Here is a 14871-nt window from a genome sequence, read left to right as displayed (position 1 = left end):
AATTTTTTCCCCAGCGTATTTTAAAACACCCATGGAGGCTTCACGTGTCTCAGAAGAAGCATGTGCTACTCTTCATCCTCAAAGTTTTATAGCATTATGTGACTCGGAGAGACTTATGCAGTGGATGTTGTAAGTGGCATTGACTAAAAATGAAAGAAATGGGTTTAAATATTAATATTAAAACTTCAGTCAATGTCTCTTTGTTTGCCAGCAAATAATGCATTCTGTGTGGCTTATACTTTTGTTGTAGAATTGCACCCAATAAAAATATGCAAGAGCCACAAACACTGAGACATTTAGACTTCAACAGGATTTCTGTAAACATCATTATGACGGATTTTCCTGCTCATCTCCTGCTGCTCAAAGAGAACAGGTCTCAGCAAAAAAACAAAAAAAACAAAAAAAAAACAAATCCCTTGGCTTTGACAGAAGAACTGCAATTCCCTGTGTCCCTCCTTGTGCTCCTTTTCGAGGCTGAATGTCATTCTCAGTGTGGATGTGTAATCCTCCAGATCTAATAGCTCTTTGTTGAAGCCTTCAGTGCATGCCAATAGGGCAAGTCAGAGCATGTCAGAGCATGAGGGGGGCTATCCAATCTCTCCTGGCTGTGCTTTGTCCTTTAACGGTCAGCCGTGACTGGTCAAGTGGCATGTTGATGCGAGAATTGGCCCTCCTGCATTTGAGCTACACAACCTGGTCTGAAATCCTCGAGACGTTGTCGAAATGGCTCACTTGAGTGGACAGGGATTTGTGGCTGTCCGTGCTCATCTTGGTCCTCACCCGCTCCTTTTTTTCCCCTCCGCCTGAGCACTGGCAGGTGAAGGCTGCTTTGAACTCCTCTCGAAATTTACCTGTGGGAAAGAGTGACAGAATAGAATGAGTGTAAACATTACTTGGAAAAACTTAAAGAACTTTGTATGGAAAGGGTATGGTCTTAAGTAATTCAGTCAATATTGCAACCATAGTTAAGACGTAAGGATAAACCTGGTTTGATGAAGAGGAATGAATGTAAAAATAAATTCTCTTCCCTTGGGAACTAGTAAAAGATATAAGATGAAGGGAGAAAAAGAGACTCTTCGGTTAAATGTGCCTCAACGTTCTACAAAATGACCAACAATTAACAGACTTAGGTGCTCCTGTATGGTCAGTGGAGCTGAGAGAATGGGCGGTGAATGTGGAAACATGAAGGTAGGCATATTATTATGGCTATTCAGTGTCCTTGGCCTGGCTAAAAAACAAAAGTGGCAGACTCGAATATGTTCATTGGCCATTTTATCAACTCAAAAAGATTATTTGAATGATGTCATAGAAGAACTAGTTTTGGTTCCACAAAGAACCATGTTTGTTTAAGAGATGTATGAGTGTGAACAACCTTTAAAAGCCTTAAAATCTCTCTCATTTTAAGCTTCTTTACACATTTAAACATATTTGGTTCTTTTTGGAACCAAAAGTGTTTCTTCTATGCCATTGCTCAAAGAACCTTTTATAGTACCTTTATTTTTAAGAGTGTTCCATAAGGGAGCACTATGTTGTTCTGCAGTCCATCTGTTAATCTGCATGTTTTGTTAGCCACCTTTCATCCTGCTCATTAATAGTCATGACCACCACAGAGCAGGTATGATTTGGTGACAATGGTGCAGTGACAATGGTGTGATGGTGATGTGTTAGTTTGTGTGCTGCATTATTAAAAGTGGATCAGACACAGCAGTGCTGCTGGAGTTTTTAAATACCGTCCACTCACTGTCCACTCTTTTAGGCACACCTACCTCATTGGACCACCTTGTAGAGGTAAAATCAGGGATCGTAGCTCATCTGTTGCTGCACAGTTTGTGTTAAGCCAACTCTAGTCCTTCATCCATGGACACAGGACACTAACCACAATTTGCTGTTGGGTTCGTGGATTATTCTCAAACCAGCAGTGGCACTGGTCTGAGGTTTAAAACTTCAGCAGCACTGCTGTGTCTGATCCACTTGTACCAGCATAACATACACTAATACAACACTACCAGTCAGTTTCACTGCAGCGCTGAGAATGATCCACCAGCTAAATCGTACATGCCCTGTGGTGGTCCACTGAAGAACAGGGGAAAGGGGAGTTATAATGTATGCACCGCAACAGATGGTTTGCAGTCTGTGATTGAATAACTGTAAATGCACGATATGGTCAGTAAAGCAGATTGACAATGAGTGTAAATATTTGAGGGTGCAATTCAGCAGAATAGGTGCTGCATTAGCACTTTACATAACAAAATTTTTTTAGAGGAATTTTATGCAAAAAATTAACTAATATATTTATCTTATTTATGGTATTTTTAATTCTTGCACCAACTTAATGTCACCATACACTGATTTCAGTATCACTGTATCCCTGGCTATAAAGAGTCCTTACACTAAATTAATCATGAACCATCTTCAAAAAGTGTCCAAGACATGTTTTTGGGTGCAAATGTAGCTATAGGTTCTTAGCAGTTTTATCACAGTGGAAGCACAAAGAGAATATTATCCACACTTATTAAAGATGAATTCACACGGGCTTGATTTGACATGAAAGGTGTATGAATGCTGCTTTCAAACAATAGCCATTACGAGGCTTTGAAGTCTCTTTGTGAATGTAGCTGGCAGGAGTAGATGAGAGGTGGACACTGGCGATGCCTTAGAGTGTCCAGCAGATGGAGAAAATATCCCACACAACACACAGGATCGGCCACTCACCGCTGAGGAAATTGTAGATGATCGGATTGGCCGCACTGTTGGCGTATATAAGCCAGTGGGAGAAAGTGAACCAGGCATACACCGTCTCTCTGTTGTTGGTGTTCTTGAAGGCACCAAACACTCTGGACATGAGAGATGGACAACATTACAATTAATATTTAGGGACTGCTCTGTGTTCAGAGCAAGTCTCTAAAAAACAAAAGGGTTCATTTTATAAAAGACAGCTTAGGGTTAATGGGTTAGCAATTGACTATTGTAATATGTGCCAACATTATTTATTCAACTCTCACAAAACTGGAAAAATTGAAATATTTGAGCTCTCACCTGGCAATGAACATATAGTTTTATTAAGAGAAAGCTTCAGCTCCAAAACACACACAATCTTTCATTGAGGCATTAGATATTACCATAGAACCCTTTAATGGACATCCTTTTTTTCCCTCTATTATTTTAAATAAATTTACAATATTAAAATATTCTTACTCTGTTTTATAAAAGACACTCTAGCTAGCTTGTGCTTTGAGCTGCTTGTGTTTAACAACACCATTGTATGAACTGTGATATAATCCAGGGTTTTTCAAACTCAACCCACATTTTGTCCACTTATTCATCTATTACAGATATTACAGAAACATGAAACAGAAACTGATGTTGGCTTTATTTTCTCCATATCTCTCTTAACAATATTCAGAGTTAGTGTGAATCTCTATTTTGCCTAGGGGTGGTGTGTCTCAGTTCTTGTTGCAAAATAAACTAAATTTTATCCTTTAAAATCTATAATAACAATTGTGCTATCATACTTTTTTTGTGAATGAATAATTGCTTGCATTGCATTATGACAAGAGCTAAAGGAATGAAGTGCACAGGTACCTCTTCATGATGTTGAGGACACTAATGGGCAGGTAACAGAGGGCGAAGAAGAAGAGCACCACCATTAGCATGCGCGCAGTCTTCCTCCTGGCCTTCACCTGCTTAATCTCAGCCGACACAGCGCTGGTCCTCACCTTCACTGATTCTCCAGCTCCAGCAGCCTGAGCTGAACACTGTAGAGACTTCCACTTCCTCTGCAGCACTGACGAGGTTCCGGGAATCTCAGCAAACACGCACACACACACATTACGCCATACTATCATCTCCACACCAACCCACTTCACACTGATAATACAGTCAGTGATTACACATACTGATGTCCAGGCACTAACATGTAATTCCTGCACCATTGAAGGCAGTAAGAAACATTCAGATAAGAAGCTTCGGTGCAGGATAATCCTAAGGGTTGCAGCTGTCCAAGAATTGGACCTGTCCTCAGTGTATAATGAGTTTGTGATGCGTAAGCTAAAGCCAGGAGTCGAAAAAGAGGACTCTTCGTGTGTAGGCTGGCTTTCCCTGCACCTCTCTGCTCATGGTGCTTGCTACCGCAGGAATCTGTCAGCTGATGGAACAGATCTAGGCAGTTTGCATTCTCCATTTGCATGAATTAAGTTGTTCAGTGGCAGAGCAGTAGTGGCAGTTTGAATAGAATTGGTGGGCTGCCCTCCCATGTCTCAGAGGAAGCTATTGCTTCACCAGTTTTGTTGGAAACACAGACAACCAAAATGTAATAGCTGCAGAAACTTAAATAGTGTGAGATCTGTGCCATTTAAGATGTATCAGACTATTTTATTAAGAAGCTTAAAATATATTTAATGTTTATTTTTATTGACTGCTTTTACTTATTGTTTCTATATAAATTTTAGTTTCATTTTGACCAAGAAATAATTCATGATTTAGGTTTTACAATATTCATACAATTTTTTTTATTATTTAAGTGAACAGTAGGTAAGATTTGGTATTTTTGTTCCTAAGCTCTCCTTACAGGGCAACACACACTCACACATTCTGACACTTTTGAGTCGCCAATCCACCTACCAACATGTGTTTTTGGACCGTGGGAGGAAACCCACATGGACACAGAGAGAACACACCAAACTCCTCCCAGTCACCTGGAGCGGGGAGTTGAACCCACAACCTCCAGGTCCCTGGAGCTGTGTGACTGTGACACTACCTGCTGCGCCACCATGCCACCCATTCTTCTATAGTTGCAGAGTATAATTCATTTTACAGCACTGTCCTGAAATAAAGGGGTTCCTGTCATTTCTGCTCTGGGCTTAGCACTGCAGAATGTGCACTATGTAAATTCTGGAGGCAGGTAGGGAGATCAAAAGTTACATAATGTGGTTACTGCAGTGCTCAGCTCAGAGTAGCACTGACAGGGTCCCAGTCCTCCCTGTCACAGGTCAGTGAAGCAACACAATGATATTCAACCTGTAAATGTACATTTTTTTTCCACACCAAAATATACATTGTGAGATAACTTTTGCACTCATCACAATTTACTGCATGTTAAATCCAGCAAACAATCAGTAAGTGTGCATTTATAATTCTTAGGTTCTTAGCTTTTTTTTACAGGTGTCAACTGAGGAGTGCACTCAAACTTTTGTCAATGTACTGTTGTTAAAGCCAAGTTATGGGATGAGACTTCAATGTTTGAAACCATATTTAATTAGAACCCAACTTTTACGACAGTGCTTACATCATTTATTCAAAATTTTGGAAAATGGCAACAGAGAGTCTCCATTGACTGTTACTGAAAGAGTCATTTAAATGGCTGCAGTAATAATGATGATGGCTGTAAAATGATACAACTGAATGCACTCCAGGAGTGCTAATTACTATAATGCTATTACTGGAGAGTGCAAAAATTTTAGTCTACCTCATAATGGAACTTTTTAATGAGAAAGATTCAATGAAAAGGTAAAAGCCCCGGGAGTTGGTCGGTTTGATCCCTGGTGATGCATCTGTTCTCGTAAGCTGGGAGTCCAGTAAAGCACAATTGGCCTTGCTCTCTCTGGGTATATAGCATGACCCCCTCCCCCCTCTCACCACATCACAAGCACAATGCTAACCAGTGTGGGTGTCTGTAAACTGGAATTACAGATCTGAAAATGATGAGCTTTCCAATTGCAATGCGCTTGCAGCAGCTCTAAAAGTCGCACTACATGTCTCAGAGAAACCATTAGCTTGCCCTCACACTTCCCAATTAGTGGCACTGTGTGTGACTGGGCCAGTCTTAGCTAATGTAAATAAACGGGTTCAAACAATAGCCTAAATGCCTAGAGCACAAATAAAATACAGCCCAGTTTGTTTGTCCATAATAGGAGCCTGTTAATACGACTGTGTCCAACAATGTACATTTTGGCAGCTGAATATGATTTAAGTTTAATTTTAGTCTTCTGACAAAAATGAGTATTGGTTTAAGTCTCATTTTAGTAATTTAAAACACTATGTATTTTTCTGTTAAGAGCTGCTGCTCAGAGAAGTCTGGATAACGCTGTAGTCCAATGTACAAAAATCACACCACAGTCAAAGTAAACATTCATAGTAAAGAAGAGTTGACTGCCAAAAAATCAGATGTGAGCATTTACCTGGTCATGTGTTACTGTGATATTCTGTTTTCAAATCAGAAATGATAATTTATCAGTTTTACACATGATAATTTAGTTGATATTCACTGATGAAAAGTGCAAAACCTTTTATAATAATTCTAGTTTTCAAATGATTATTTACTTATTTTTCATCCTGTTCTTGTCCACCCTTGGGAAAAAAAGTCCTGTGGTAAATTAAAGTATTCCTGTGATACTCTGGTACACTATAAAATACCATAGAAATCAGATTACATTTTTATCCAGTCATGCCTCTAAACCAGGAGCTACGAGTTAAATCTTAAACTGGAGTTCCAGCTTTGACCAGCAGTCTCAACTCAATAGACTGCCACTGCAGAAACACAAATTGGCCACCATACAGCCATAGGAGAGACAAATTGTCCAGCTGTTCAGCCTAGCCTAGCTCCTCATAAATGTGTTTTCTCCTGTTCATCCTCTGAAGACTGGAGCGGTAAAACAAATGGGTGGGATCCACTCCCTGCTGCTCAAACATGGGACAGCATGCTAATTCTTAGAACCTAGCTCCTCAAAAAAACATTTCCTCTTTCAATGACCACTGGAGGTGCAAGTGGGAAAAAATACATGTATTTGTGTCATTATTACCACATGATTCTTTTGTAAGGGTACATTTTTGTTGTGAAAAGTAGATTGTTCATTAACAAAATTAACACAGGTGTCCAGTAGTCGAATGCTATATATCATACATGAATTTTTAGAGAAACCCTGGAATATCAGGTTTGGAGATGTCCCAGAGTGGCCTTTCACACAGGCAGCACCCAGCGGGATATTTTCTACAACAGGCACGCTCTCACAGTGAGAAATGCAGCTTTAGGCATGGAGCAGCAAGTGAAGGAGACACTCCGGAACATTCCCCGTTTAAATGCTCTGACTTTACCCGGAGTCTTTACTAGGGTACTAGGATAGTAAAGTCAGCGTAATCTCCGGGCTTTCACACATACAGCTCCTCCATGTAAAATCTGTAATTCTGGATCAATGTGCATGTGTGAAAGGGCCATAATATTCTAATTTTAACTAAGTATTAAAGTAGGCTCAACAAGTTCAGTAAGTGTTTAGACATAAGACATTCCACTATTAAATACAAACCAAACACAGTGCATATTTTTCACTGTCCATATTTTTCTATGATAAATTAGTTTTGTTGAGTCACAAAGTCCCCGAACTGGCATCACTACATTCACCACAATGCTTTTGATCAATCTGAGTGAAATAAACAGTATTTACCTGCTGGCACCACAGCTTGTGACAAATTTGGATGTATGCCAGAACCATGAGGCACAGAGGAGCAAAATAGGTGACGATAAAGAAGAGGGTGTGGTAGACCTTGGGATAAATTTCATCTGCAACAGATATAGAAATCACAATCACACAGGAGAGAACTTGCAAATACAAAGCAAACACCAAAGCACACAATTTCTGCTCTATGGGAAGAGCTGTTTGTACTAAAAATAGACAACCGAGGTGAAAGCAACAGCAACAAAGCTGAATCACAAGGAGGGGGCAATTTTAGTGGGAGCAAATTAAGGAGGAATGGAAAGAATATTTGCAGGTTTGGCAAAGAGGGAAAATCAAAAATCTGAATGGAGGGAAAACAGTTTTTGAAGCAAAAGGCAAGCATTTGAAACACAGAAAGGGCTTGCTTATTTTCATAGCAAATTAGTGGAATCAGAATTCATAAATGTGTTCTTCAGATGAAGTAGCTGAGCAGGCAGCTCCATTATCAATATGTGAGGTTGGAAATTACATTTCTCTTTCTGCACTACTATACAATATATCGTATGCTTTTATACAATTCAAGTGTCTCAGATGGATTTGCCAGGGTTTATGCGGTTTTCATTCTCTAGAAACCAGCTCTACACATACATGTACCCTGGGTGAATCCTATTTCAACCTTAAGCCCTAGACCTCTGTTTTGCCTATGGGTGTGGGGGATGGCAGTCATCAGTTCTTATTGAGAAAGAGGGGTAGGGCCAGAGAGGAGGGCTGTATACCCCTCGAAACCGAGATATTCCATGGGCACACTTTAAATGAAAGGCTGGCGAATCACCAGCAAGATGACCTAAAAAGACACAAATGTCAATAATTAAAACTATAATTGTCATGGTATTTTATTTATTAGTTTCAATCCATTATGTCCATGTACTTCATAACAAGCATAACACATCACTAGTAGTTTGCCAATGTCTCAGAATTAATATTTCCACCTTGAATAGTGAAGCAATTACATTGTAGAGCCTTTAACTACTGCAAAATTTAAGGTGGAAATTTCTAACAAAATGCAGCAGAACAAGCCGCTCAATTCAGCTTCATATTACAAAGAGTTAGAAATGAGATGTACTGTATATGACTATCAAACATGATAGTCCAGGCCCCTGATGATGATGGTCCAGGCCCCTGTAGTGTTGTTTCATTCCATAGGGGAAGAGTTTTAAAACTACACAAACTTGTGTGTCCATGTGGGTTTCTTCTGGGTGCTCCGGTTTCCTCCCACAGTCCAAAAACACACACTGGTAGGTTGATGGCAACTCAAAAATGTCCGTAGGTGTGAGTGTGTGTGTTGCCCTGCAAAGGACTGGAGCCCCCTCCAGGGTGTATTCCTGCCTTGTGCCCAATGATTCCAGGGAGACTCTGGACCCACCACGACCCTGAACTGGATAAGAGCTTACAGATAATGAAATTTTCTGCTAGAAATAAAATTAAAATAAACCTTCTGGTTGGAAGTTCTGGGTTTGTTCTATCTGGACCCTGCTTGAGGACCCCAAGACTGTTTAAGAGATAGCCATAAGAGAGTATGACGCCTGAGAGACACCTACAGAGAGCTGGAGAGCTCTAGAGAAAGCCAGGGCACTCCTTTAACTGATGTAGTGTATGTTGTTTTTTTTTTGATCATACACCGTGATACCTATGTGAATATATATTTAATATATATATTTATATATTGTGTTTATAGCGTTGACCTTATTCAAACTCTTATAATTACTGATTATTTGACTAATGATAGCAATTAAAGTTTATAATTGGCTTAAACAATTAAAACGTTACTAATTAGTTTGAGAATGAATAATAGTCAAGCTAAGTGAGATCTTCAGGGTTTTCAGACTTTTTAATGAACAGACTGTACACACTGTAATTTCAAATAATGAAAGTTTTATTAACAAAGAGAAGGATATTTAATTAACATAGCATAATCTTGAAATCTCACGGCATCAACGCAGGGGAAACCAATTCGACTTTAAAGATAAGCTAGGTACTATGGCTTATGACTAATGGGTCGCTAAATGAAGTTTAATTAACGTATAAAATTGATCAAGAAACTTAATTCAATTTTCAGCTCTGGGAATGCGTAGGTTTAGCTTACTTTTTCGTCGATTCTCACCACTCATTGAGTACAGAGGCTCTCTGAGGTCCTGGGAGTGAAGGCGTCTCACTTGGTTTCGCGGTTCTCCCGCGGAAGTTTCCAGGCTGAGTCAGCGTGGAGGTCTTTCTTCGTCGGTTGAGTCACCTCGGGCGTACTCGGAGCGTGATGACGCAGGCGGCAGGATCCTCTCTTTGGCTTACTGTCCTGAGCAGGAGGGTCCAACCATATGGAAGTTTTGGACGAAAAATCTCGGCGGTGTTTCTTACTCTGGCCACGAATAAGTTCACCTGCTTTGATCAGTCGTGAGATTAAACTTAGATTGGGCGATAAAATATAAACACGATTAAAAGAAAAGAAGATATTCAAATCACTCGACGTAAATCATACTCTAGCTAATTCAAGACGTCTCTTGTGAGCTTTATTGAAGTCTTTTAAGGTTCTTCTTTGTTTGTCGTCGTGAGGAGGAGAAAACGTCTCGCTTGGAGAGGTTTGGAGCTTGAAAAAAAAACAAAGAGAACGCGTGCAGGCGTTCAGAGCGGAAACGAAGTTGAGTCAGAGAGAAAAAGCGAGTTGAGCTGAGTTGAGCTTCCGATCTTCTGAGCTGAACCACTGAACTGCTGAGCTGCACTGCACTGCACGGGCGAACTGCTCTCTGAACTGCACACTCTGAACTGCTGATGTGCCGAGCTGAACTTCTTTTCAAAGCCAGCGCGGTCACGCCCTATTGGGAGGTGTCCTTTCTTCGATTGGGTGGTGAGTCCGAGGCTCACGTGACTCTCCCGAAAGAGAGAAGAGGGGGGGAGGTTTGAATCAGAGATTCACACAGAAGGAATAGAAATTTCGCGTATCGAAATTTCTTATACGTTAGTAATATACAACAATGAGCGTCCTGGATTATTAATATCAAACATTTACATAAGATTTCATCTTGGGTACGTTGTGTTTACGTCCCATTCACAATATTGTTTTTAGAAGGTATTAATTCGTTTTTCTAATCAGAGACAGAAACTTCCTTTCATGATAGAAACAGTAATACACATCATTTCATTAGAAGGTGGACGTTCATCTAAGGACACAGAGAGTGACATTTATACATATTGCATAGACATACTTATTAAAATTTTATTAAGTCCATCATGTGTTTAGACGGCCTTAGGCGAGACGTGATTTCGCAAACGTCCACCTGGGGTCGCTGTTGGTCCATGCTGGTGGTTCGGTGTCAACGGGAGTTCAAACCGAGGTCACTCCTGTTAACCATTTGTTGGTCCCTGCAAGCGATAATGACGAGACCTTTAGGCGTCACTGTCATAAACGCTTATAACTCCCCTCTTTGTTTGATGTCCTGTTCCTTAAGAGCATCATAAAGTTCATTATCTTTAAATTTCCGAAGGGAGGAAGGGGTTTCGGGGCCAGGTGTCCTGGTCCGTCTTTTGATGTTAGATCTTATGTGCGTGCGTGTGTGTGGGGGGCTGCAGGGTCTTTGCCCCCCCGCGGTTTGTGGAATGTTAATTCGGTCGCAGACAGAAGGTCCTGGTCAGAATGAAAAAGTTTTAATTCAAAACTTTTCATTTCTTCATTTGACTTTTCATCTCGTTATCCGGTCCATACTCCACTACACTGACTACCCTATCTGAGAAGCATTGCTCACTTCCTACATTCTCTTTCTGTTCTTCTCCTGTTCTGAGAGTGCAAGAGTGAGTTTTTAACCAGAATTTAGAAAACCTGCCTTGAATACCTGATTGGTCCTCAGGGATTGAGGATTGGAGCATCTCCTGTTCCTGATTGGCTGTTTCCTGTACCTTGGTAATGACATCACATAAAATTTATGACACTTGACAAAACAAAGACTTGAAGACGATCCTTGAATGACTATCCCAGGATTCTAAATCATGCTTTTGCAATATAAAAGACTATATGCTAACAAAAAATAATATAATTCAGACAAACCAGCTTTTATATAATTCTTAACCAAATAACACACAGAGTATGTAGCTACCTTGGTTCCTACATAAGCTCATATAAAAAAGGTGACTTTAAACACATGTAAATTAATTCAACCCATTTTGATTGCCCAAATGGAATTAATTTCACACAGTTGTACACATATACAGCTTGTTCACCAGGTAAACTTAGGAATTAAAGAATGTGTGTTTTTTTGGTTTTAACATTCATTCATTCATTCATTATCTGTAACCACTTATCCAGTTCAGGGTCGCAGTGGGTCCAGAGCCTACCTGGAATCATTGGGCGCAAGGGGGGAATACACCCTGGAGGGGGCACCAGTCCTTCACAGGGCAACACAGACACACAGATACACATTCATTCACACACACCTACGGACACTTTTGAGTCGCCAATCCACCTACCAACGTGTGTTTTTGGACTGTGGGAGGAAACCGGAGAACCCGGATGTGTAAGAGGACATGGAATAAAGGTGGGTCTGTACATCTCTCTGCATTCTGCAAAGATTCTTCTCTTGACCCTGTGTGACCTTGGGTCATAAACAGTCCTGGAGTGAGGTTTTACGACTCTTCTCTGGGTGTTATCTTAAATTACCATCTGGGCTGTGCAAGGAGAGTGACAGAGTACAGAGAGGTCTTTTGGCATATTAAGTCCCAAAAAGTATCAGTTCTTTTATTAAAAATGAATAACCTATTCATCTCCACTACAATACAAAAAATAGGGATCACCCCAGCACAGCAGGTAGTCTCGCAGTCACACAGCTTCAGGGACCTGGAGGTTGTGGGTTTTAGTCCTGCTCCGGGTGACTGTGAGGAGTTGGTGTGTTCTCCCAGTGTCTGTGTGGGTTTCCTCTGGGTGCTCCGGGTTCCACCCACGGTCTAAAAACACATTGGTTGGTGGACTGGCGACTCAAAAGTGTCCATAGGTGTAAGTGTGTGCCACCCTGTGAAGGACTGGTGCCCCCTCCAGGGTGTGTTCCCGCCTTGCGCCCAATAATTCCACCACGACCCTGAACTGGATAAGCGGTTACAGACAATGAATGAATAAATGAATGAATAGATTCACCCCCAATATTTATATTCTAATCATGACACACTACGAATCTTCATGCACATTTTGATTAAATGTTAGGTATAAAATACAATAGCAGGAATGCTCAGTGTAGTTTGGTGCATGGAAAAATGCAAAAAGCTCTACACATTCCAGATAACTAATATGGCTTGATTTACTAAAACAGGAGGGGTTGTGAGATGGTTTTCTGTTTGAAAATTAATTAATTCATTATCTGTAACTGCTTATCCAGTTCAGGGTTGCCGTCTGTTTGAATATATTAAATGTATTTTTTTTTATAATATATTTAACCTTTATATCTATAGTAGGCTATGCACAATTGAGTGTTTCATTATTGTTCCTGCAAAATAAAGATATAGACTAGATGTCCGTCAAACTCAGATCTTCCCTGGTTTATTTTAAATAAATATCAAGTTGATAATTTGAGTTGGTGAAAAAATGGGACAGCACCATAAGATCCAGAAGATATCAGGAATGGTTTAGTGGATCCTCCAAAAAGTGGGCCTGTTTCTACACCGTTGGTGGCCATAAAATAAGCCTAGTAAAATGTGAGAAACCCTTCCAAGTCTGCACTGTCCCCTAATCTGATGTGCCTCTGGCCCTTGTAAGGTCTGAATGTCTGACACATAAATAGATCATTATTATTATTTGTTTAATTTCTTTTTTCAGCAAATTTCTTTTGCAATGGTTGCATCTTATGACTGACCCACATATCTGTGTACCTTTTGTTATTTGGTTTTCCATTTCTACTCCTAAAATAGAAGAATAGAGAATGACCCATTTCCCCATTATTATTTATACAACTAAAGGTACGTGGACCTCTGGACATCTCACAGATAAAGCAAAATTAATGTCGTTTGAGTCTCTAAGAGGTCATTGTACCTTATGTTATATCATCCAGAATAGGCCAATTGTTCATTCTCTGCTTTTCCATCATAGGACTAGAAACCAGAAAATGAAAGGTACAGATTTGAGAAATGGGTCTCTCTCAAACCAAGTAAACCACAATAAAGGATTTTAAAATAAAAAAAATGTGACACACCCAATACACAACATTATTCACTGATGTTTCCATGCTTAATCATTGTTAGTCCTCAAGTCTTGCACCATCTGCCCTGAATGAAACACCACACACACTTCGATTCACACGGACCTCATAGCCTTACGGTTTAATTTCGCACAAATGCTACATGGTGAGATCAGGCAGGAGTAGGGCTGCGTCTGAAACAGAAAGCAGCAGGTGCCTTGCTGTCTCACATGTCAGTGCCTGTAGTTCTCATTGTTTTATGGTTTTCAGGCCTGACATTAATGTCGCGTTTCACACCTGAGAATCAGTGTCCACCACATATTAAAGTATTACTTTACTCCAAATTTACGATTTGTGATCTGGGCATCTCTGACTGCACTGGGAAAAGATTGGAGGAGTAAAGACTGGATTATGGAGTCTTCCCGCTACAGGATAATCTGGAAGACCTTTTTCAATTGTCAGGAGGAGCAAATCAGCTTCAAAGTTGGCCCGAATTTCCTGTAATGTAGGCCAGGCATTAGTTTCTGCTTTCTATTCCATGGTGTGGTTAATGCTTGAGGGAGATTAGCCATGACAGTATGCTGTCCCATTAGTGGTTTGGGAAAGAGGGGGGTTTGCGAGACATGACCAGTTTTTTTGGCAGGTCATTATACCAAATATTGGACCCCTGTACTAAAACATGAGCAGTTTCCAGAGGGCACTTTGCATTGATCGCCTTTGCCTTTTAAATCCAGGCATACATTTCTCCTAAGAGTCTCTAAAGACATGTTGTTGAGAGACTTTTTCTTTGCAGGAGCAGCGGATACAGTGGTTAAATGGAGGCAAAAGCCTCTCATGGCTTCTTTAATTACCTCTCCTGGCTTCTTTAGTTACCTCTCCTGGATTCTCTTACCACTGTACATGCTGTTGACATCCAGCTATTGCTTTCCTTCCCACCATTCGATACTCAGATCTGCAGTCAGTCACACAGTGTATGTCTGGCTTTAGACTATTTGGAGTAAATCGGTCCTCTCTACACACTCAGAAAAAAAGGGAGAAGTATAGTATTGTCAGTGTAAAGCCTGATTTATGCATTTACATCAAACTTGCACTGTAGGCAAACTTGCACAGACCACAATGACAGTGATTGGTCCAGAATTGGATGACATTGTTTAAGTTGAACTAAAGAAGTCCTTAAACATGAACTCCTCTTCTCACTGCAGACAGCAACAAATACACAGCAAGCAATTTCCTCAGGCATG

The 14871-nt window shown here is 40.3% G+C and overlaps 1 protein-coding gene across 1 annotated transcript in view; it reads right to left on the bottom strand.

Annotated features, from left to right (window-relative positions):
* The window catches only part of hcrtr2 (hypocretin (orexin) receptor 2), a 109305-nt gene continuing 94434 nt past the window's right edge, over window positions 1-14871 (bottom strand). The window contains exons 4-7 of the mRNA XM_066678269.1: window positions 7437-7552; window positions 3583-3803; window positions 2713-2834; window positions 1-851 (exon numbers count right to left, since the gene is read on the bottom strand). Of these exons, the coding sequence (XP_066534366.1) occupies window positions 685-851; window positions 2713-2834; window positions 3583-3803; window positions 7437-7552 (626 nt within the window). The 3' untranslated portion in view covers window positions 1-684. The remainder of the gene's footprint in view (window positions 852-2712; window positions 2835-3582; window positions 3804-7436; window positions 7553-14871) is intronic.

Source organism: Hoplias malabaricus, chromosome 8 (assembly GCF_029633855.1).
Source record: "Hoplias malabaricus isolate fHopMal1 chromosome 8, fHopMal1.hap1, whole genome shotgun sequence".
Lineage (NCBI taxonomy): Eukaryota > Metazoa > Chordata > Actinopteri > Characiformes > Erythrinidae > Hoplias > Hoplias malabaricus.
This window is presented reverse-complemented; position numbering and strand designations above follow the sequence as displayed.